General features: G+C 46.7%; 1 protein-coding gene across 3 annotated transcripts in view; it reads right to left on the reverse strand.

Annotated features, from left to right (window-relative positions):
• grin1a (glutamate receptor, ionotropic, N-methyl D-aspartate 1a) overlaps window positions 1–23,053 on the reverse strand; it is a 28,429-nt gene extending 5,376 nt beyond the window's left edge. For 2 of the 3 annotated variants that reach the window (XM_053411518.1, XM_053411517.1), the window contains exons 1-19: window positions 22,802–23,053; window positions 19,435–19,569; window positions 17,687–17,863; window positions 13,754–13,816; window positions 12,810–12,907; window positions 12,591–12,712; window positions 11,474–11,648; window positions 10,968–11,112; window positions 9,907–9,993; window positions 9,366–9,501; window positions 8,888–9,015; window positions 7,977–8,141; window positions 7,331–7,449; window positions 6,841–6,953; window positions 6,142–6,290; window positions 5,826–5,983; window positions 5,077–5,238; window positions 4,694–4,803; window positions 4,186–4,331 (exon numbers count right to left, since the gene is read on the reverse strand). In XM_053411518.1, the coding sequence (XP_053267493.1) occupies window positions 4,186–4,331; window positions 4,694–4,803; window positions 5,077–5,238; window positions 5,826–5,983; window positions 6,142–6,290; window positions 6,841–6,953; window positions 7,331–7,449; window positions 7,977–8,141; window positions 8,888–9,015; window positions 9,366–9,501; window positions 9,907–9,993; window positions 10,968–11,112; window positions 11,474–11,648; window positions 12,591–12,712; window positions 12,810–12,907; window positions 13,754–13,816; window positions 17,687–17,863; window positions 19,435–19,569; window positions 22,802–23,050 (2,637 nt within the window). In that variant the 5' untranslated portion in view covers window positions 23,051–23,053. The remainder of the gene's footprint in view (window positions 1–4,185; window positions 4,332–4,693; window positions 4,804–5,076; window positions 5,239–5,825; window positions 5,984–6,141; window positions 6,291–6,840; window positions 6,954–7,330; window positions 7,450–7,976; window positions 8,142–8,887; window positions 9,016–9,365; window positions 9,502–9,906; window positions 9,994–10,967; window positions 11,113–11,473; window positions 11,649–12,590; window positions 12,713–12,809; window positions 12,908–13,753; window positions 13,817–17,686; window positions 17,864–19,434; window positions 19,570–22,801) is intronic. The other variant, XM_053411519.1, reaches the window with a different exon arrangement.
• Window positions 23,054–23,913: the final 860 nt, after the last annotated feature.

Raw genomic sequence — 23,913 nt, forward strand, 5'->3', positions numbered from 1 at the left:
TAGCATCCCGTTAAGAAATAAAGAAAAGAAGCTGTTCCCTGAGAAGATGTTGAGCCAATTTTGGTGCCCTCCCTCCGCTCATAAACCGTCAGAGTGCCCCACAGCTACTCTCGGCACAATAACTGCGTGTTGGTGTGCGAAGATAAAAAAAAAAACTCATATTAAGGTATTCTTACATCCTGAGTCTCTAGAGAGGAAGAGGGCTGCATAGGGGGAGAAAAGAAAAAAATGAAATAAATTTCCATCCACTTCCATCGTTATTACTTTAAAGAAGAATCCTTAAAAGCAAAAGCCCCAAAAAGGGTGGATATATAAAAAGAAAAAGAGGAAAAACTAGCAAAGCAAACATCCCCATCCAAAGCCAGGCAAGTATTAAAAAGTCGGGAAGCTTCAGTATCAAGAGGCCAGTATAAATGCATATCAAGGAGGGAAAACAACAGCGACAAATGTCAGTAATTAAAGCCCATTTAGAGTCATTATACCTGAAGGCGGTATAACGGAAATTCACCCCACACACAAGGGAATGGGATGGAGAATGAGAAAGAGGGCAAGAAAAACAAAAGGTTGAGGAGGAATGGTTTCTCACTGCTGCTGCAAAAACAGGAGAGATTAGCGATTTGTTTGATTTCAACCAGGCTAAATGTTTTAAAGAAAGAAAGCAGCTCTGAGATGGATGTTCGTAAAGAATAGGTGGAGGAGGAGGGAGCCGGGGGTGGGGTAGGCCCTGGGGGTGGGCGGGGCAGTGTGGTGTGAATTTCAAATGCCGAAAAAACATCTTTATGGATGAAGGGAAGGAATAAAAAAGGGGGAGAAACTTAATATAAGTAAACACAAAACAAATAGCATGACAAATCAATCCTGGCCAGCACTGGGCCCCCCCCGCAGTGCATCCTTGTTCATCAGGTCACATGACCAGGCTCTTTTAGGGTACGCTCGTACCGCCCATCACGCCGCCAACCTGCGCTCTCCTCCCACAGCCCTGAAGACATGAGGTCAGGCGGGGGGGCAGGCTCTAGCTGGCGTGGAGTGGAGATGAAAGCTGGCACAACATCACTTGATTTTAGAGAAGGTAATAGAATATAAAATGATTTGTTTTCCTGTTGGAAGATGACATTTCATGTTAGTAAATGGTGAAATTCAGCCTGTGCAACTTTTCATATTGATTCAGATAAAAAAAGGAAGGAAATCAGTGCCCAAGTGAGGTCAGTGCTCTTCTTCTAACGGTCAGGCTGCAGTCTGGCTGCTCTGAGCCCTGATGAGGTGGCTGCGTGTGCACAGTCCCGGCCATGCAGTGCATGCTGGGCCGTCGGATGAAGCGGGGCATGGGAGTTGCACAGTGTGGAGAAGGAAGCCGCCTGGTTCACGTTGGAAACACACGAGCCGCCGCAGAGCATCGTCGTACATCATCGTTATTATCGTCGGTCGAGAGCGGAACTGCGACAATTTGTTTTCAATCCCAGACGGACAAATCTTTTCTAGCTCAGACGGTGCACTTCTGAATGACGTCTGCTTTTTAAAGGGGAAGCCACAAGCCACACATGTAGCCTCTCAGGGATGTAGAGGTCAACACAGCCTGATGAATCTGATCATAATCAATTATATGATGCAGTTAAAAGGCGACAAAAATAAAATGTCCTGTTACTTGTGGATTTCTTCTGGTTTGAACATTGTTAAAATATTATGGATAATGTAGGTACACAATACATCTAAATATATAAAATCAGTGCAGTTGTTTTTAAATATTTTAATAAAGAATTCCTACATCTTTAATTTGCCAATTTAATTACGCATCAATTTGAATCCAATACTAACTCTGGGTTTGTTCTCCATCATATTAATGCACCATTATGTTCCCCAGCTTGTTCTTTGTTTTTTACTTGACATTAAAAGCATCCATAGCTGAAAGTAAGACTAAATTAGATATAAAGCTTTGTCTGATATAAATAATGAAATTAAACGATAGAGATTAAATTAGTTTTCAAATGCAGCTAAATGCCTTATGTACTCTCTGAGATTCAGTCGATCCCTCTACATCTCTGTGGCTTCAGATCCTAAACAGTCTCAGACATGCAGCTCCAACATTGCATGCACCTTAGATAATTAACTTCTATTCCGAGGGCGTCTGAGCGTCAACGACATGGTGGAGATGATGTCAGCCAGCGGGGGATGAGTTGTGTACCACGTGAACAGATTTCACTTAGTCAGAAGTGCACGCACTCTGAGATTAGATCGTTCATGTTGAAAGGTGCGTGGGTGCACAGTCCTCTGCAGTGCTCTGCATCGCACACCGACCTGAGGCAGTGTGAGCACAGAGCCACGTACACACACGGGACTCCAGGTCTCAGTGAGGAAGGAGGGGGCCACACAAACCCAGAACTTGGACTTTATCCATCGTGCGGAGTTCGTGTCCTACATAACCAAGTTGTCATTTGGAGTTTGTGCAAATCAGATCACAGTGAGTAATCAGAGCAGCAGCGCACCCAAACAGTCTTAATAAGATCCCGGAATAATGTCCGCACGGAACAGAACAGATTGTATTAGCTGGACTCCGTGGGCTCCCTCTGTGCCCCTTGCATCAGACCCCATTACGGCGGTTATAGTTAGAGCAGTGAAGATTGTGTGTGTCCTTTCTTTTAGCTCGAGGGTCCACGGTGACGGTCGATGAGCCGGATGAACATGCATGAGCTGTCTGTGTTCAGCGGAGCAGAGGAATCAACATGATCACCATCGACATGGATCTAAAACGCGCTGGTCTGAGAGCAGTTTAGTGTGTTCCTCTCCTTTCTCAGTGTTGCCCCCCCCCCCCCCCTGCATGCATTCGCCTGCTGTGTGCATCTGTGAGACCGAACATATGAAGAGACTCACGACAGTTATGTACAATGGTCAGGTCAATGGCAGACACTCTCTGGAGGACACGGATTTGCTGACAGGCACTTGTGATTTATACTGTACCTTCCTGTCACTACTCGCCAGGGCCAAGACCCTGAGCTTTACAGAGAGGCAGCAGACGGGCTGCACACATCACAGACTCTCAGGAATCAAAACCATAAAGGGTGAAAGGACGGAGCTTGTGCGGGGCGCGGGAGAGAAGCTCCACAGTCGGTTTGATCGCATCGGAGCACAGCGGCAAATCATGTTCTTCGCTGGAACATGGAAGAGGGCGGTTCACTCAAATTAAAAACGCAAAATTCTCATTTACTTGTGGTATCTCATCGTGCAGGTGGCTTTGAACAACAGACGTGATTTGGTTTGCCTTGATTTTATAGGTTTGTTGGCAGAAAGGTCAAATTCCCGGCTCGTGCAACCAAAACTATTTGCATGACTTGACACCACAAAGCACAAGAAGAATTTGAAGATATGCACTTTTTAAATTTGGGAGAACTGACCCTTAAATCCGATGCCACTGTGTTGCATGAAGCCTCCGGCATTCACATGTTTAACTCTGTTTACTTGTCTTCTCTGTGGACACCACACTGGTTAAGAACACACAGTGTGCACTGTAGCATGACGCAGTTACACTGACAATACTGGGAGAGTCACTTCTGTGCAATTGTGCCAGGGCATTGATTTTACTCTTCATGCTCTATTTGTGCTGTCTGCCCCTGGCTGCCTTCAAAATATGATACGATCAAAGAGCATCACCCGTACATCAATCACTGTATCACTGCAGATTTATCTCCCTTCGCTGTCTTTCCATGTCCACTTCATCGGACCTTATGAAGCGTTAAAAGCATCGCAGCAGCTTAGAACTACTAGTTCATGCCATGGACATGGAAGGTGGAGGCTTGAACCTGATGTCCATCGTGTTGGTGGGCCGCAAAGCCAGTTATCTTATCGTTAGTCTAACAGCGAGAGGTGATATGAGGTGGAAATGGTCCCTGCTATATCGTTACATACTAATGAGGGCGTCCCGGCCATTGCTTGACTTCCAGAGGCGTCCTTAGTGTCCTGCAGGCACACACAAGACACAGGGGCGCTGTTGGCCTCTCGAGACTCTGAGGACCTACAGGGTGGCCTCTTGCAGGACACGACGACAACGGAGATCACGGTTTCTCATGTGGCAGTTTGACCACCAGTGGTGAAAAAGAAAAGGTCCTAGAAATCAACCCCCATGGGGTCTTTGTTGGCTCCTTGCACCCAAGTTAAAGCCCTTCCCCCCTCCCCCCCAAGTGTGAGCATTCCTACCTGCAGGTTCTTCCTCCAAACATTGACGGCCGCAAAGGCCAGCTGCATCTGCTTCCTGCGGGCGTCTTTATGCCGTTTGTAGGCGATTTCAATGAAAATGAGGAAGATCCCGGCGGCTATGCCTCCAGCCACCAGCATGAAGACACCTTTCCGGGTGGGACAGACGAACAGAGACAAAGCAGAGAGAGGGACATGTAAGTTGGTGGTCAACAGCTCCGCCGCTCCCACTACGCATGACTGCAAGGTCTGCCCATCATGCCCAGCAGTCACCCAGGCTTCCTAAACCAGCATCCACTGACCACAGCAGCTGAAAACGTAATACTAATATACCACACCCACACAAAGTCACGGCACAAGATACTGAACACCACACTTCCACAGGGCACCCACGCCGACACCAAAACAATGATTTTGTAAAGGTATTGGACAAAAAGGGCTACAGTACCTTACCACTGTAGTTTTTGTCCAATCACTTTTTAACGCTTTAGCTACGCCATGAGGACCATACCTGCCATGTTTTCAAAGGTGAGTGTGGCTGGGGCATTGCTCCTCGAGTCACACTCCTGGTATCTCACCCAGGTTTTATCTAGGTCTTCCATGAAGCCGTTCTCATGAGAACTGTAAGGGGAGAGAGGGGACAAAGTTAATACAGGCCGCGGTGGGCGGGATAACCCGAGCCGCTCACTCCCAGAAAGCAACATAGATGAAAGACGTGCAGAGACAAACAGACAGACAGACAGACGGAGAGGGGAGATCCAGAGAAGAAGATGTGACATAAGGCAATGTATTGGGCGGCTTTAACTGGTCGATACCTGACCAGGAAATCAAATTAACAAGAAACCAAAGTTAGAAAAAAGTCATACGAGTAAGGCAGCTTCTGCTGGGACAGACCTGAGAATGGCCAGGGACACATTCTGTTTCCAGGGGCTGTCCTTGCGCATGCCTATGCCAAAGCCCGAGCGGAAAAACAGCTCTCCCGTGGTCACCAGGTCGCACTTCTGCGAGGCTTCAAACTCCAGCACCGCAGAGTCCCAGATGAAAGCATGCAGCTTGCTGTGGGGGAGGGGGGAGGTGGGAGGAGGAAGGTGGGAGGAGGAGGAGGAGGAGGGGAGGAAGGAGGGGGTTACGGTGCAACAGTACAATGATTAACATACATATTTACAGCTTCCAACCCCCCTCTCTCTCTTTCTCTCTCTCTTGCACACCACATCGTGTGTCATTCGGCTTTTACCAGCAATCGCTACCGGTGCTTACGACCCAAATGAAATCCAATGCCCGATGGGTGAGGGGCGCGTCCCCCATCGGGCTCCCCCCATCTCAAAGATGCTCGTCTGGGTACCACCTGAAAAAGGGGGCTGCTCCACTCAATGTTAGCTCGATCTCACACTGGTGTCAGTGCTGGTGACACGTCTACACCTGCCGCTGTCCCTGTCCTGGCCGGGCGATGGGCCTGGATCAGAGGGAACGCCGCAGTAAGACCTACCACCTCCGCCTGGTCCGGAGGTCCATGTCCCCCTCCCCCCCAAACCCACCCACCCACCCTCCCTCAAGCTGACTGGACTGACCCTGGCCTGTGTGTCTGATAGGTCGAGCAGCCGGCCGACTCTAGGTCTGGCCGGCCCGGCCTGGCCGAGACTCACTTGTCACGCACGGCCTGGATGGCTTCGGCGGCACTCTCATAGTTGTGCTTCTCCATGTGGCGGTACATGGTGCTAAGCTCCACCTGCCGCCGGAAGTAGATGTCCACGGAGCTCTGCTTCACCGTGGCGTAGATGAATTTGTCTGATGGGTTTCTCAGCTGCGAAAAACAGAAGGAGGAGGGAGGAGACAGTCATGTGATGCCTGTTAATAACTACCAGCGCTATATAATAGATAGTTTAACATAATTTTTGCATTTCTACGAATACAAATGTTGTTGTGTGTGATGGTATGGGGCTAACACCATGCTCTACACACCCTTGGGTCATTGATGCCGGTGATGCGCTCCTCAGGCCGGTCCAACACCAGGAAGGCAGCCAGGTTGGCAGTATAAGAGGCCACAATGATCATAGCAAAGCCGGCCCACACCATACCCAGGATTCTCGCTGAGAAGCTGCGCGGCGCACCTGTTGTGAAGTGAGCTCAAGTTTGAACCTTCAGCTCTGTCATTTTCTACTTCACGTCACATAAGTGGGGTAGTTAGCTGCATACTTCCATTTATAATAATTACCACTGAGTATAGCTCCAACACAACATTTACTGCAAATAGTCAAACACAGCAAACCCACAAATGACAGAAAAGTTTCAACAAAACGTGAACCTAAAGAAGTGACCTAGAAAAACATATCACCCACTTAAATATCAAACGGGAAAAGGAAACTCTTGAAGGCAAAGGAACCGAGGGAAGTCAACAGGTACAAACTGAATCAAAGCCTGTTTTTGCTAAAGCTGAGTTGAAAGGAAAAAAGTTGTCATCCTAAAACGAAAAACTCCTGCAGCTGAATCCACAACCGACACGTTTTGTCTTTTATAAATCTGCAAAACTGTGAAGGGATCAAAGGTTCTCGACAACGTCCCACTGTTCTGGGACAAAAGGACATTTACTGCTCAGTAAGAGACGATTTGTTAGTTTGCAGTTATGATTCTTTTTTCTTTGTCAAGTCGCCCGTGTCTCACCTTCTCCTATTCCGGAGTTCAGCAACACTCCCCAGGAGAACCACATAGCGGATGACAAGGTGAGGGCGTCCTCTTCTTCTTCTTCACTGTTCACTTTAAATCTTCCAAACGGGCTAGAGTGGAGAAATTGGGAGGGTGGCAGGAGACATGGTGAGAAATGGCTGAGAACCTGCAGAGAGGGAAAACCCTGGCAGCCCCAGGCAGGGAAGGGAACTGGACGAGAGCAAGCAAAGCGAGAGGGAGACAAGGTCCACAGAAAAGAAAAAGCAGACAGAGACGGGCGGCACAGGGACGGAGCGATGGGATGGTTGGAGACGATCTTCACCTCTGTCTGCCTCCACGTCCACACGGAGGGAAGATCTGCAGCGCTCAGGAGGGCAGGTACACACACGCACGCCGATTCAGTCATGAATAGACAGACGTGAACACACACATGGGCACACGTATACACACACACACACACACACACACACACAGGTCCCCCTTGTACCTGAACCGGTCTAGTAGGTAAAGCATCACCGCCACCACATGTACCGATAGACCCACCAGCAGCCACAGCGTGCTTTGGAACGGCTGCATGAACGAGTCCAGTGTGCTGCGAGGAATTTCCTGGAAACACACAACGCAGCGCGATATTGATTTATCACAATCAACTGTAAGGATTATCTTACGTTTGCATATCGCAGACAACCATTAAGGGAAATACTTAATTTTAAGTTTTAGGGAACATTTCTGATCCAGATTTGAAAGTAATATTTCCAAAACGAACATGAATACCTTGAATGTATGCAGTGGTTACATGTTACACAGTTTCTTTACTTTGTTATTGTACAAAAGTACTTTTTTCATGTATCTGTACACAAGTAGATTTATTTTCGGGTATTTTTTTACTTTTATAACATTATATTACATCAGTAAATGTCTGTACTTTCACAAAAATACAAGGATAGGAGGAGAACGGCTCTCAGCTCCCTACCTGACCCTCTGAGTCATAAGTGGTGTAGATAATGGATGGATGGAGGGACAAGGTTTTTGTTTGTGTGAGGGGGGGGGTAATAATTGTCCCGGTGGGTTTGGTGATTGCACCCCCACACAACACACATCTGACGTGAGGGAGCAGCAAACAGGCCACTTACCTTTTTAACGAGGATTGTGAGGCCTTGATATTTAAAGGGTTTGGAGAACTCGATGTACTGGGCTCGCTCGTTGTTTATAGTCAGCGGGGCCACGATCATGTCGGCCAGGCCCCCCAGGAGCTCCCCCATCATGCCGTTCCACTCTTTCTTGTTACTGTTGTTCACCTGGAGCCCAGAAAAAGGAAAGGTGTTAGAACGAGGATCGGTGAACAACCTGCTGTCGTCTAGACCACAGCATGCGTGCAAGTTTTCAGGATTTGGGTTAAGCCTAGCGGGGGGGGGGGGGGGGGGGGGGGGTGCTCCACAGCTTTGAAACTGTCTCCGTCTTACGTAACAGACAGATTGCTGTTTTCTAATTAAAATCATGCACTGCACAACGCAGCAAGAATCAAATGTCATGCTCGTTATTCGCCTTCAGCATTTTCGGTGTTTAGAAACCTGCAGGATTTTAAGCTGTTAAAATCACAGGGTTCTGCAGAAGTTTGTTTTGTTTCTCTGATTCTATCGTTGCATTAAAGGTCGGTCTTCTGACATTTTCCATAGAGAATAATTCATGGATCTTGACGAATGAGAATTCAGGCACATTCACATTCTCCTTATATCAAGTTCAGTGATGTTATGGCCCTTTCAAAATAAAAGTAGTGTCAGGTGTGCTGCTTGTCTAATCCTTTTTGTGCAGATATTCAAAAACCGGCTCTTCATCGGGGATGATTCACCCTCCGGACATTTGACGTCTGCTTATCACTTCACCTCTGAATAGTTAGTGAGATCAAAACTGTTAGTGGAGTAAAATAAAAGCATTAAAAACAAGTATTGAAATGTGACATATTGCATGCAACCTGTGCAACGTCATGCAGGATATATGCAGGTTATTATAAAAAAAAAATGTATATGTTAATGTTGAAACTGACCCTCTCCTGAGTTCCGAACTTCCCATCAGCCACCAGATGCACCTCGTAGGTGAAGTTCATAGTCATAGCTAGCTTGATCAGCAGGTCGACGCAGAATCCGTAACAACACTGAGGTACGATTGGGCGACCTGTAAAAAAAACAGCAAGGGTTGCACGTTAAAATCACTCCTGGGGGGGGAAACGTGTGAGATTTGTTTTTTCTTTAATCCAAAGGCGGCGGCGCACGTAGACTGAACACGGAGGATGCGTGACACACGGTGCACAGCACACAACCACACACACACTCGCACTGCACACAACACAACACACAGACGAAAGCATGTCCCAGCACCTCAGCAACCACTCACTCTGAATGGCACACTCAGCTACATGCATACATATATAGATACCTACTGCATATATATGTATGCATCTCCAGTGGGTGTTTGGCGAGTGCAGTAAAAGCACAGTGATAATATAAACGTCCCTGAAGTGTTACCTGGGATGGTCTCATTGGGCCCAGTGCAGATAACCTTTTTAATTAAGACTCCATTCAGTGTCATCTCCTCGTGGCACGTTCCGTCCGGCTGGGTGGGCTTCACGTACACAAACGGCTCCTGGTGGATCGTCACGATCTACAGCAGATGGGGCAGAGAGCTGTTCAGCCGATGGAGCTTGATCCGATCAATCCCAGAGGACATCAAGAGCGCCAACAGCGAGAAAATACTCAGAAATACTCAGAAATATCCCAACAGATTCACAAATACCGCAAGTACACACTCCCCAGATACTCAGGATGAAGGGATGGGTGTAAAAATAGCCGAGGAAAGGCCATTCTGAGGCCCAGGAGAAATCTGAAGAGATACAGGTCATAGCGGATACATCACCACTGCCTTTATTAACATAGATGAGCTTCACTCCTCTCTGAGGGGCGAGCGTTAGCGGGCTGTCCAACGAGAGCACGTCAGCCGCCGTCTCGCACTCGATCCGTGTGGACACGCACGTCACATCGCAGCAGCAGCACAGGGAAGGTACGCTACCTTTAATCGAGTGGACATCTGGAAGCCCTGCGGTTTCTCCGTCTCTCCTCCGGGCCAGATGATCTTCCGCTGATTGTTCATCACCACCTGCGGGGACGCCACACGGATATAAAGTAATGGAGGTGAGTGCCGACAGAAGGTTGAGCTGCTGATGAGGCTCCAACCCTGGGTGAGCTTCACTAATGAGTCAGCGTTATATAACCACCCTTTGATATATCACCTTGACCTTTGACTTATGTCTCATACCAGAGGGTTTCACTGACTTATCGTTATTGCAGCTATTACCAGGGAACGCCAGCCAATTCAATAACCACCATTAACCACAAATGGAATGGATTTGAACTAATGGATACTGGATTGATCCAGAGGGAAATGTAACAAAAAATAAAAGGTCCTTTTACGAGCTTTTACTGGAACAATCAGATCAAGAGGATCGTTTGCAGGGGAATAAACTGACATGCATTTTTATAAAGATATTTACAATTTATGCAAATAACATAACTAAGAGTAAAGACTAAGAGTAAACCCTAAACAAAAAAAGTCTTCAGTCAACGCTCTCAAGCTTAACAAGGTAACATAACACCCTCCCATGAATCCCTGGTTCCACTGAGATGGCGGCTGTCTCACTTTCAGGAGGGAAACCGACATGAAACTTTAAAAGCGTTCGGGGAACTGTAACACTTTTCAACCTCATCTTATTTTGTTCTTTAGCCACTTTCTCTCCTCTTTCTCTCCTCTTTCTCTCCTCTTTCTCTCGCCCTTTTAGAATCCATCTGCTGTAAATTTTATGCATGTTTCAATTCATCATGGCAATAAATATTTGAAACCCCCCCCCCCCCCTAGTCGCACACGGGGTGGTCTGCAGTGAATTGCAGACTTGTCCTCCAGTAAGTGCATTGTGCTATAGATAGAAAACTGGGTCTGCTTGTCCAGGGATGGATTTAAAAAAAAAAAGGAGGATGACACAGTGTGGGTGCATTGCGACCTACTAATGGACAGGGAGCAGAAAATAAAGAAGACATTTGACCACATTTGATCCAACAGGTTGTGTCTCTGTTTACCTGCGTTCCGTTGTAGATGCCGACTTGAACGAGTCGGGTCTTCTGGTAGTTGAGGATTCCGTAGTGCGCGTACTTCCTGTCGCCGTCGTCGTTGAACTCCACGCGCCCCGTGAGGCCCTCTGGGTATTTGGATGACATCAGGACCCTACGGCGAGCGAACGAGAACGATTACACGTGTGAACGAGCGCACACTTGTTCATGCATGGCTATCGTGTGTCACCTATTAGGGAACGCAGCAGTGCCTTTGATTGGGTATCGCTCAGTGCAGGGCTCTCAGGTCATAGAGCCAGAAAACTGAATAAGGGTCATTTACGAATTTAACACAAGCTTTTTTTTGACCTGAGAAATTTGGAGACACATGCGGCTAAATGAAGTTAAAGTCTTAAACCATTCCTATAATTTAAACTTTATGTATACAGCACGTTTCTCATGAGGTCCTATGATATCTTACGAAAAGAAGGCATGAGATCCAGTGACTGACACTCCACTGTCAGATTCGATCTCACCGTTTAAAGAGGGGCCCCGTCTTCCAGATGTTGGTGTTGCCCACGCATCCTCTCGGCGGCTCTGTGATGTTTTCCTTCTCAAACAGCTCCTGGATGGACTGGGCCACCACAGCCACCGCGTCATTGATGTGGGCCGACTCATTCTTGCCGTTGATGAGCTGGAGGCCGATCAGACCTGAGGAGATCGGGCCGATAAACAGACAATCACCAACCTGAGCCAGCGACGGCCTCCCTGGATCCTTTTGCAATGCACACAGTGAGGAAAAAAACTTATAGGGCTTTAGACATCCCGAATAAAGGTCAGACATCAGGTGTGTGATCCACGATTGCTGGTAAAATGTCTTGGAATTTAATGATGTGAAATAAACGGATCACTTTTCTGATGTGGCCACCGGTGACCTTTTCGCAGCATGTATAAAGTGGCCCTTGAAGTTGGATCTTTTTTCTTTTTTCAGTATTGGGACAAAGCATTAAAGGTAAATCTGTGTCGGGAAGGAACGAAACCAAAAAAACAGAAAAATAGCACCAGACCTAAAAATCTAAACCAAGCAACAATCCAACTTCAGCTAAGTTTTGTGATTGCAACCAGGTCCATCAGTCTCGCAGACTCCCGGGAGAAGCTGCAGAGGAGGTGGATGAGACGAGACACGGACAGGACACAGAGAAATAATAAAACGCTCGGGGGGGGGGGGGGGGGGGGGTCTGGTTTGTGTGCGAGTGCCTGGAGGAAGAAAAGACGCTCAACGTTTGTGACCAAGAAAGTGACAAATGATGGTGAGGAACAAAGAGATAAAGAGGCTGTTGTATCTTACCATTCTATCAGTTACCTGTTCCAAAACTCTCCCTTTACAATTCATTAGAAACCAGCGTGTTAATACGGCAGAAGGGCAGAATGAATGAACCTTTGAATAAACTAAAGAACTGCGTGCGGACACACAACATTTAAACCTTTAAGCGGAGAATGCTTAAACGTTTAAAGGCTCAACACACAACAAACCATGATACAGTTAATCATGTAATCGCTTTCTCTAATCCTCTGTGTGTTATGATCGGCCCGGAGAGGGGGGGGGGTGGGGGGGGATGGAACCGACTCGTGTGTCCTCCTGGATGAACGTACCGTCTGGCGCCTCGATCAGGGCTTTACCCGACATCTCCCGCTCGCCCACCAGCCACACGTAGCCAGAGCCGGTCATGTTGAGGAAGCGGGCCGCCTTGTACACCGCAGCAGCGTCTTCCTCACTGGAATTGAACACGTTAAAAAAAAAAAACACACCCTTAACAAACCTTGAGCTTTTTCTTAAGGTTGCACATATCTGGTGGTTTGTGAACGTCTCACCTGGCGGACAGAATGATGACTCGGGCCTCCAGCTCTTTGGCCTCCAGCAGCAGGGCAGTTAAGTTAGTCTCCTGGCTGAACTGGAGGACTTTCTCTGCCTGTGATCGGGGCATAAGAAAGGTCAAGCCAGCTACTTATCCCTGCCTCAGACACCATGCTGCCTTTTTTTACCTGCTTGGTTTTCGAGCTTGGCCGATTTTGTTTCAAAACGGGAGACAGAGATAAAAAAAAAGAAAAAGAAAAGGAGAGCGATCCAGGGGGAACCGGCTGAACTAAAAAAAAGATTTCAAAAATATAAAAGAAAAAGCTTGAAGGGGGGGGGGGGGGGGGGGAAACTTTTTGCATTTGTTCGCATGCAAACTGAGGGTTATCAAGGCTCCAAAGAAGGACGTGCATGTGTTAGGTAGGGGGGAAGAAGAAGGTCAATGCAACCAGTAAGTAAAAACAGGTGAGGGGGTGGGGGTGGGGGTGGGGGGGGGACGTTCTCCCCCAACAAAAAAACTTGCTGAAAACTAGGGAAGTGCTCCAGAACAGGAGGAAGTAGCATCTGGGTAACGGCTTCGTCCCACACTACCAGTTCTCCACAAAGGAATGGACTTGCAAACTTGTTTAGTGCGTGAGTGTGTGTGTGTGTTCTGAGTGCATGCATTCCTTTTATTAAAGGAGAAAATTAAAATGATAAAAAGCGGGGGGGAGGGGGGGCGCAGTTCACTGACTTCTTTTTTTTTTGGTTCACTGGAATGACCGAAAATTATAGATTTTTCATAACAAAATCATTCGTCATTAAAATCATAGGGAAATGCCTCAAAAGTAAAAAATTAAAGAAAACACGTGCTACCAAGAGAGGGACATTTCTGGGTTCGGCTGGTGACTGGTTTGGACTGGTTTCTAGTTGCTACGTTTGGAAAGTTGGTGGGCGGCGTGCATTGACCATGCAAATATACCTTAGGTCCTCGCTTGTTGTCATAGGACAGTTGGTCGAGGTTTTCATAGTTCCTTTTTTTATTCTGATGAGTAATGTGCACAGAGAAAATATGCAGACACAGAAAAATATTATAAACAGTTGAAAATGGAGGGCAGTAAAGCATTCCAACAAATCTCCACTTTTCTGCTTCAAATTGGGATCTTTAACAGAGGGGCTTGCAAAGAGCAGCAGACGTGACCCAATACCCAGACACCACAGATGATACAGAACTTAATTCATCATCAGCAATGATTCTGTGATTCACCTGCGTCGGTCAGTTATGTGAAATATTTGTTTCTTCTTTCACGAAATTGTCGGTTACCAACTGGAAACGTAAAACATTTCACAAACACAACTGAACTCACACCGTTGCGTCACCACATTTATTGGACGACAAACAAATGTCTAAAACACATCTGGAAATGCAAAAACCTCAGCAACAATCACAGCCGACAAAACATGCGATCAATTCCAAAGTGGGACCTTTCTTTAAACTAAGAGCTCATTAAAAGTTTCACAACAACAGAACTTGCACCAGGAAACGTTCACTCTCTTATTCTGGCCCCGAAGGCTGCAGCTAATTCTCCACATGCAGTCGTCAGTAACTCCTCTGACCAGACACAAATTAAAAGCTTGGAACATTCATCCACTGTAAATGTTTTTTAAATCCACTCGACACAAATCAAAGAGAAACCAACAATTAACGGCCAACGCTGAAAAACGCTGTGTCCCAGTTCAATACATGCTCGTTCTAAATTGGTTCTGAGGATGGATGTGTCCACATTGAAAAAAACACAAATATTCAAGCATTCTAAATTAAGAATCCCAGAATTCTGAGTGAACTCTGGGATTATGCTTCAGAGGGGAAGCAGGCTGTGCTCACTGGTGGAGGAGGAGGATCTTTAGAAATAAGCTTTAAATCTTAAAAAATAATTAGCTTTCCCTTTTGAAAGTTGAAGTCTTTTCTGCCTCACAGAACTTCATGAAGACGACACAGTGCTATTCAACATGCAGTGTTGGATTTGGACTCCACACTGGACACTGACTCGCTGACTTAATTCAAACACCCGAGTCCTGTGAAGCTCGGAGGACGGTTTCCTGTCGGGGAGCACGGAGCCATTTTGCAGGAAAACACGTCGTCTTTCTGCTTCGCCTGGTTTCCCGCACGGCCGCTTTACTTCACAGCTCACACCTCAGTGCACTCTGGGCCTGATTCCCTTCCTTCACAAAAGGCGACGCTGGCTGTGCATCGGTGAACAGAACTGCTGGCTGGTGAGCAGATGCACACGGAGAAGCTGCTCCGTTCACACCGAGCCGAGAGGCCGCAACACAAGCTGAGGCTCCTGGGAGCTTCCTGTCAGACATTCTGGTTCCAGTCATTTAAAATGAGGTTATTGTTCCATCCTTATTTTTTTTAAATGAAACCGAAACGCCAAGCTGTCACTTGGGTTATAGATAATCCCACTTACACTTGATAAATGATGAAGGTTCTGTGGCATTTTAGAAGATGGATGAAAACTGCAGTATATAGTGAAACGAGTGATTTCTACACAGTTTGATTCCGTCTGTCGTAACTCTCCACTGTGTAAATACTAAACATGATAAAAGGAGTGTTTAATCGTCTCGAGCTTGTAGAATTCCTCTCAGCGAGAACGTTCCGGCAGCACAGCGAACAAATACTCCCTCTCTTTGTCTCGTTCTCCCCGAAGAGTTTTTTCTGAGCGATCTATTTTTGTATCCTCACAGTCAGGCATTAATATTTCATGTTGTGTTGCTCACGGTTGCTCTGTGACTAAGTCCACCGTGTCCTGAGCCGCTTTGCTGGTGTAGGCAGCGGTCCCTCTTCCCCCCCCCCCCCCCCCCCCATCCCCCATGTGACCTCCTGCGTGGAGCTAAAAAATAATAATCATGTAAATTCACAGTGATTATGCAGCACAAATTGGGTGATTGGCGAGAATCACACCTTCCTGTTTCCTGCTGAGGGGATAATGTGTCGAAGGTGAAATCTGCTGCACGGAAACTAGCATCGTGTCACATCACCTTCCACAGTTCAACCTGCTAATGCATTTACAGTTTGAGGTGATTATTCGACACCGTGACACAAACAAACCCGACAGAGAATGGAAGAGACAGTTCATCCCTCTGCTGATGTCGTAGGATTCAGGAGATGTCAGAGCAGAGGCGGAGGTGAGAGAACTGGTTACCCGGGGGCAACTCAGCAGGGGGCCCCGGAGAACATCAGAAAATATTCTCTACGCTTCAGCACAAATTTTATTGTGGAGGGATTCACCCAGAGGTTTAGGTGAAAGGGATCTATTGGAAGAAATTGAATACAAAATAATCCTAGTGAGGTGTTCACGTATGTGTTTCTTCTAAATTGTAAATTATCGTTTTCTTTACCCAAGAACGAGCTCTTTATATTTAAATACTCTATATTTACAGTTTTTTTTACAGTAGCCCAGACGGGACAAAGTAAGCACCTTCTGCAGTCAGCTGTAACATGACACTCCACCACTGGGTGTCACTAAATTTTAGATACTGAACCTTTAAATTACCACAGCAAAGAGCAAAATAAATACATTTGCAAAAAGGAAAGAATCTACAAAGCGGTTTTCTATTTTTCCACCTTGTGTCACTGAGTGTGGATCCAAGGGGAGTGCACCCACTTGAAGTGAAATCTTCAACCCAGTAGAAGTGAAGGGGTGTGAATCATTTCCGAAGCTGCTGTGGATCAGACTCCAGAGACGCAGATGCTGCAGTTGTCACTTGGATGAATTCAGCGGATTTAAGGGCTTTTTCATACACACATCTCTCTGTCAGGCTGCAGGATGTGAGTCAATACTGGATGATGTGACTCATCAGCTTTATCCTTCAAACCGCTTGGATGCGGATGCAAAAATTAAACATGATTAACTGAGATGGTGGAAAACTTATTTTCAAATGGTGGTTGTTGATCGAAAGTGATGCCAGTCATTTAAACTGACACAGTTTGCTCTTCAGCTGTAGCTGCCGTCTGTAATACCTCGGATGTGTGTGTGTGTGTGTGTGTGTGTGTGTGTGTGTTAGTGTGTGTGTGTGTGTGTGTGTGTTACTGTGTGTGTGTCATATTCAATGTCTCCTCCGCTTCTAATTTAATTAAATCTCTGAACCAGGACTCATTTGGTTCAGCCACACAATTACAGCAAAGAGCCCCAGAGAGGGGCGAGCATGGCACAGAGGGAAGAAGAAGAAGAAGAAGCAAAAAAATGACATATCCCAAGGTAATTTCATTTTAGTAAATGAATGGATGAAAAAGATAGCATCCCCCCCCCCCCACCCCCCACCCCCTCTATTCCTCTCTCCCTGCTCCTCAAGGCCATGCATCGCTGCAGTCTCAAGTCTGTTTGGACTCACAGAAGATCAGCATTTCCCTGACCCACATACACAGCTCAGAGCTACACTTAAAATGGATGCATCAGCGGTATCCGAAAAAACACATCTCCAGCATCTTGTGAACATGAGTTAGCAGGGAAGCAAGAAAACAATGGCCCCTCGCCACACAAGCCCCGAGAGGAGAGAAACACCTGAGTGCCACCGCGGCCGCCCGGTAAGACACGTCCACACACCCCCAGTCTGTGATGCTTTGCAAAGCCCCGTGTTAAAGTCCACTATTTGGCTCCCACTGTGGATAGACACAGGATAATTTGGACTATGGCGAAAAGCAACGTGAAGATGAGCAAATAAACATACAAACTCTCGTCAGATTAGACCACATTAGACGCTGTTGATGTCACTAGGTGTGTTAGCCAATGTTTACACAATGGTGAGAAAGAGATGTTGCCACATAACAGAAAGGAAAACAGTTACATACACAGAAGACCTCTGAGGGTTTTTAAAACAGCGCCCTCGCCCGTGCGCAGCCGGAGCGTCTCACCTTGGTCTCCCTCTCCTCCAGCAGGGTCTCCAGCCTCTTCTGAGCCGCCCGCCCCTCGTGGTCGTCGCTCACGATCAGGATGATGTGGTTCCAGTTGAACTCGCGCATCAGGTCGAACCACACGTGGGCCTGGTGGGAGTAGGGAGGGACTGTCCGCAGGAAGGACAGGTGGATGCTCTGAGGAGCAGGAGACGAGGGGATGAGACACACACATGACGAAACTGGACTTTTAATGAATGACTCATCACAAAATGAGCGGAGGCAAGCTCTCCCAAAAGGCAGATTCTGGCCTTTTTAAAAGGTCACTAACGTCTTGTAATACATTTATAAATGTAACATACAAGATTTAGTCAGATAACATTTGGAGAACATTGTGTCCTGGTTTGGAAATAGAAGTCGGAGGTCTGGGGGGTTTTGGAGGATCTACAAAACATGGGACTTTTTCACAATAAACCAGCAGCTTCATTAAAATGAGTTGGATTAGTGACTGGGTAAATATGGAGAATTTTTTCCTTTTGTCATTCCCTCTCTTCACCCTGAACGTCTGCTCTAATTAACTTTGGTGAGAAGTCTGGAACTGACTGTGAGTCGCAGCTTTAACTGTCAGAATCAGGTCCGGCAAGTTGAAGCGTAAAGCTGGAACTGTTGATCAGTTAAAAAGACTTAGAGGTTATTAAAAACCAACATTTATCTCCAATATGAAGAATTTCATACCGGATTTGTAAGAGCTGCCTTAATCAAGTGGATATTGTGACTATAGCGACAAAGGCCATCAAACCTTAAGAGTTTTAATCATTTTAACATAAATTAATTCAAAATCAAACGTCTAACCATGAAGTTTCAATGTGGCACCATTGCATCGCATGTTTCCCCAGTTATGGGCAATGGTGTTGGCCAGCACAGACACAGCTGCTCCTTCTAAAGGGCAGATGTATTTTGTTGTCTAATATGACAGTTCTGTCACTATCGAGAAATGTTTGTCCCTGCAGAGCTCGAGGTCGACCCCCGTCCGACACCCACTGGATGAGCTGACACCCACTGGGTGAGCTGACACCCACTGGATGAACTGACACACCGGCTGTGAGCCTGACCTACTCACTAACGCTGCTGAAGCTGAACGGGAGCGAAGCCCTGCAGCCACACTCCAAAATGGCGTCTTTAGCAAAGTGAGGAGGATCATGTTTTGTAAATTTCTACCTTCATGTTCAACTATGTACTGAAATAGCACGTAGAAGATTGAATGGCCGTTTTAGAAATATAACATTTAATGATATTAGACAGCTTCTCCGGGAAAAAAAAACATTTAGATACTTGAATAATAACAGACACGTTGATTTGATGAAGCTCGTGAGTGATGTCCCCTTAAAAAGATGTTAAACCGAGTCCGTGGGTGTTTTTTATTCACGCGATCGCTTTAAAGTCTCATTTTACTTGTTTGTGCTTGATACAAAAAATTGCTGAGGTCAGGCGACGCATTATTAATGAGGTTCTTTCAATTTCCAGCTGGAAACCCATTTAATCACAGCTCCTCTAATGGAGAGCGATGGGACGTTTAATCTAAGAAGCTTTTGAAGTTGCCCCGGGGGAGCGTCGTCCTCCCTCGCGCTGCGTTCTCTCACTTCCTGTCATCCTCTCTCTCTCTCTATCTTTCTCTCTCTCTCTCTCTCTCTCTCTCTCTCTCTCTCTCTCTCTCTCTCTCTCTCTCTCTCTGTCTCTCTGTCTTTACATCTTTCTCATCCATCACTCACCTTGTCTGAGTAGATGGACATGCGGGTGGTGAGTCCCACCACGGGGATACGGTAGAAACCCGCCGTGTAGGAGACAGGCGTTGGCGTGAGGTGGTCATTGGACTGGGGGGGGTGACTCACCAGGATGGCGTAGACCTGCAGAGACACGGAAGAAGAACACTTTGTCTTTTTTGGCACTAAGATGAAGTACAGTCGCGCTATAGGCATACAGGGATCCATATTTTATGTTTTTCTCTCTTTACATTTGTCTTTTTGATCGAGTAATTGTCAGTTATATAGATTATGAGACCGAAAACATGCAGTGTACTGAAAAATAAGACTTAATAAACATGAATTCATCACGTAACACGTATACAACAACATGAGGAGGCTTAAAACACGTCATTATGATCAAGAACATGACATTTACATCATAAACATTTCATTTCGTTGTAGAAAGCATCAAGATTTCATTTAAAGCTGATTAACCTGCTCATTGAGGAAAAAGTGAGAGTGTGTTCTGCATCTTCAAGTTGATTTAATTCAAATTCATTCAAGCACTTTCCTCATTAGTTTAGTTTACGATTAATCAAATGACAAATGACTCCCCAGATTCTGGGCTCGGGGGGGCAGGTGTCTGCTTTGTCTGGATGTTAATTCAACCTGGACCAAAACACCTGTTTTCCAACCTCAAGATTAATCAAACTTGTGCGTAAACTTTAAATTCAAAATGGTCTTGACCACATTCATCACATGTGACGTGTTTATAATTGGATGAGTAGGGAGCAAAATGTCCATCATCAATCCTCCTTAGTCAAATTGATCTATTTTCTTCTATTGCAGGATTACTTTGCAAAAAACTGTTCTGACATGCTGACATTTCTGTTTTCTTTATACAGGAACAACAGGACACAATACCTCCATGACTCTGTCCGGTCTGTCAACACCAGAAGAAAACATTACAGTGATGAATATATGATAATTACCGAATAAAAAAAGGTTATTTATGTAGAAAAGCCTCAAGATTTCATCACTTAGCGCTGTTGGTGGAGGAAAAGTAAGAGAGTGTTCCTCGTCTTAGTTTAAGTCGGATTAATGCAAATTTATTTAAGCCCTTTCCTCCTTTTCCTTTATATGTATCTACAATTAATCAAATTAATACAGACAAATTCCACACTCCACAGATTCTGGGCTCGGGCAGTTTGCTGCTCCAGCCTCAAATGAAACATCAGTTTTTCCCCCCGACCTCAAGATGAATGAAAATTGCACGTGCTTTAAAAACAAATCTATTATTGGGTACAACTGCCGCCCTAACATTGTTGTCTTTATAAATTGTATTCAGGGACAAACTCCTCCACAACAGAGAAACAGAAGAGTGAAGAAATGTACTCCTTTGTTTGGAGGAGTGTGTGCCGGCAGAAGAATATTATAATGTGACTGTTTAGTTTTTATCTTATTCCAGCATTAAGCTAAACAAAGTGGGGTCAACGAATAGAGAAGTTGTTTTCTGAGTGCCTCTCCTGAAGAAGAGCCTTGAGAGCTGCCATGGAGATGCGGAGGAAGAGGAATAAAGATGGCACGGTGGTGAAGGCATGGATTATTGGATCCTAGCGCTCCGTATGGTTGGGTCAAAAATGAGGTCTGTCTTCCAAGGACTGCTCCCAGGCATCTACTCCTCCATCTGCCACAGACTTTCCCCGTCACTGACTGTTATGGCCTTCCACCCACTCTCATCCGATTTAACCTTCTGTGGACTTTCCTGTCCAAACCATGTTTCACTTTGTCATTTACAAAAGGGCGTGTGCGTGTGTGTGGTGAACTGAAACCCCTGTTGGTGTAATCTGTCCGCTCGTGCTTTGGGTGACAAAAGCCTGGATGTGACAGTATTATTCTCCAGCCTCAGTATCAATTAGAGTCATTACAACAGACCCAGGATCAAGGACATGAAAGCAGTGCTGAAGCTGGGGGTGTTTTTTTCCAATGAGGCCTAATTGCGTGTGTGGGAGCGAGAGCGAGAGGGACTTCACGCCTCAACATGCTCTGACATAACGCCGGCTTCTTTTATAGAAGCCATGTAGAGCATCACATGAGGAGGTTGTGTGTGCATCGGTGTGTGTCAACTCTTTACGGCGCATACACACGCTTAGCATGCACCGTGCATAGCTGATGAAATGTGTTTTGTTCGTCAGAGCTGCAGCACATGCATGAGTCGTAAAGCATGTGTAGCTGAAAGGAAAACCTGCGTTTAAGCACTTAGGGAAACTAGAGTGGCAGAGTTAGTCGCACAGCTCCACCAAGGCCGACAATCCTGGGCATTGGTTGATTATGTAGTTCGTGTAGTAGAAATAAAAAGTAAATGAAGTCGTCTGATCATCTAAAATATACATTTATTAGTCCTAAACAGGCGAAGATTAATATCTAGGCTTTTATGCCCAGTAAAACAAATGCAAATGTGGAAATATGCCTGATTGCTGCATTGGTTATGAGAGTGAAAATGTATTTCTGATGCCGCCCGTTAATCCACATCCAAACCAAACCGTGATGGGTTCTTTGTCGATTCCAGCCCCATCCCTGCACCAAGTTAGTTGGAAATGGATTTCATAGTTTCTGCAGAATCTGGCTAACAAATGAAAAATTTGAAACATTGAAGAAGACACAACCTTCTTGTAGGAGGTAAAAAGGGAAAAAGGGAATTTCATTGTAGCACAGAAGTTGTTAACGTTCCCTGTGCATCATTTCAAACAGGCTGCGTCTGAACGAGTGTGATCCACGCCAACACACAGACAGTTTCTGCTCACGCCAAAATGTTATCCTGCATCACACTCTCCCCGAACGCCAAGTGGCTAATGACGTTCTCCACATTTTCAATGTTCACCCCTCACTGGTTCAGTGGCTCTGCAGCTGTTTGTCCTGGATTATACAGTTGCCCTCTCATTAAGAGAAATGCCCCAAGCCAAAGCCTGCTTATTTTTCACGTCTGTATTAAACAGATGGGTCTGTGGTGAGCTCTATACAAAGTGAATTAATCCTGTTCATGTGTGGTATGGATGCCAAATTGGATAAAAGGCAGCTCTGTTGTGATCTCCCGGCTGCTCTCTGTAAGTGTTCCTATACATTGCATGCTGAGTGGAGAGTTAATCTGCAAGTGTGAGGCTCTGGAGACATAAACAACATCTCTCTCTCTGGTCCAATAACCACTTCAATGGCACTTGAGGGAGAAAACGCATCAGATGAAGGCGTTTAAATCAACTTTCTATTGCAAGAGATCAAGATTTGTAGGCTGCTGCGCCTGATGCGGAGTCTGACAGTGGTGGAGGTGGATGGATCTAAGTGGTGTTGGATGGAGAATGGAGCAGTGCGCCCACGCAGAGGCACCAGAGAACTATACCTGACTGGAGATGAGGTCCTCGCAGACGGACAGAGCCATCTGGATGGCGTTGGGCTTGTGAGTGACGGAGATGGCGTTCAGCTTGAATTTGTCCCGGCCGTAGACCTGGTTGGCCTGGGTCACCGCATCTTTGAAGACCTGCTCGAACCTCTTCTGGCTCAGCACGGCCCCGATGTTCACGATCTTCGGCTCGCAGCCGGCCCGCGCGCAGGAGCACCAGAAGAGCACCGCCAGCAGAAACAGACGCATCGTGCGCACCAGCAGACGGCACCGTGCAGCCCGGCCGCTATCCTCTCCGGTGGCGGGTCGGCTCGACCGGCTTGTGGGCAGCAGCACGGCTCAGCCTGCGGTATGCACGACTGCGGGCTCGATTCAGGTGGGCGGCGAGAGCGGGGGAGGGGGTGCGAAAGGGAAAAAGAAAGAAGGACGGAGGGAGGAAAAAGATGTGGCTTTATGTGCAATGCGGAGGAATGTGCACAAGCATACTAGGGACAGGGTGTTAACCAGGGAACCGCATTGTCCACATCCTCCTCTGCAGAATGGCTCAAACCTCCCGCTGGTTCTGAAGGGAGAGTTGCAGCATGGTCCTCCAGGCTGGTTCCTCTCCGGGGTGCGTGTCGCTCCCTGTGGCCGCTGCTCGCTCCGCTCTGAGCGGACTGAACTGTCTCTGTGAGATGGGTCGCTCCTGGATGAGCCGCTGCTGCCGCTGTCCTTGGTGCTGACAGCTGTGCATGCGCGCCGCGGCGGTGGTGGTGGTAGTGGTGGTGGTGGTGCGCGCTCCCGCCGTATCAGCAGCTCCCCCCACTCTGGGATTTGCGCGTTGGCGTGATGCTGCTGGAGGAGAAGCTGCTCGTATGAAAAATAAATGCACTCGCTTGTTCCAAATACGCGTAAAATGTGATGAGACTCGAAAGGGCCGGATCTGTGGAGGACGCTCACTCGCAGCGCTGGGGTCGCGTTCACCTGCGGGGCGTGGGGATGCTGCTGCAGCGTTAATTCAGCCCGGTGTGCGCGCCCTGCTTAGTGCGTGTGGTTCCAAATGAGGATCAGACGCTTGTGAGATTTACATTTTATCTCCTGAATTAGCCCGATTGCACAGGAGCAGATGGAGG

The sequence above is a fragment of the Pleuronectes platessa genome, chromosome 19, assembly GCF_947347685.1.
Source record: "Pleuronectes platessa chromosome 19, fPlePla1.1, whole genome shotgun sequence".
Lineage (NCBI taxonomy): Eukaryota > Metazoa > Chordata > Actinopteri > Pleuronectiformes > Pleuronectidae > Pleuronectes > Pleuronectes platessa.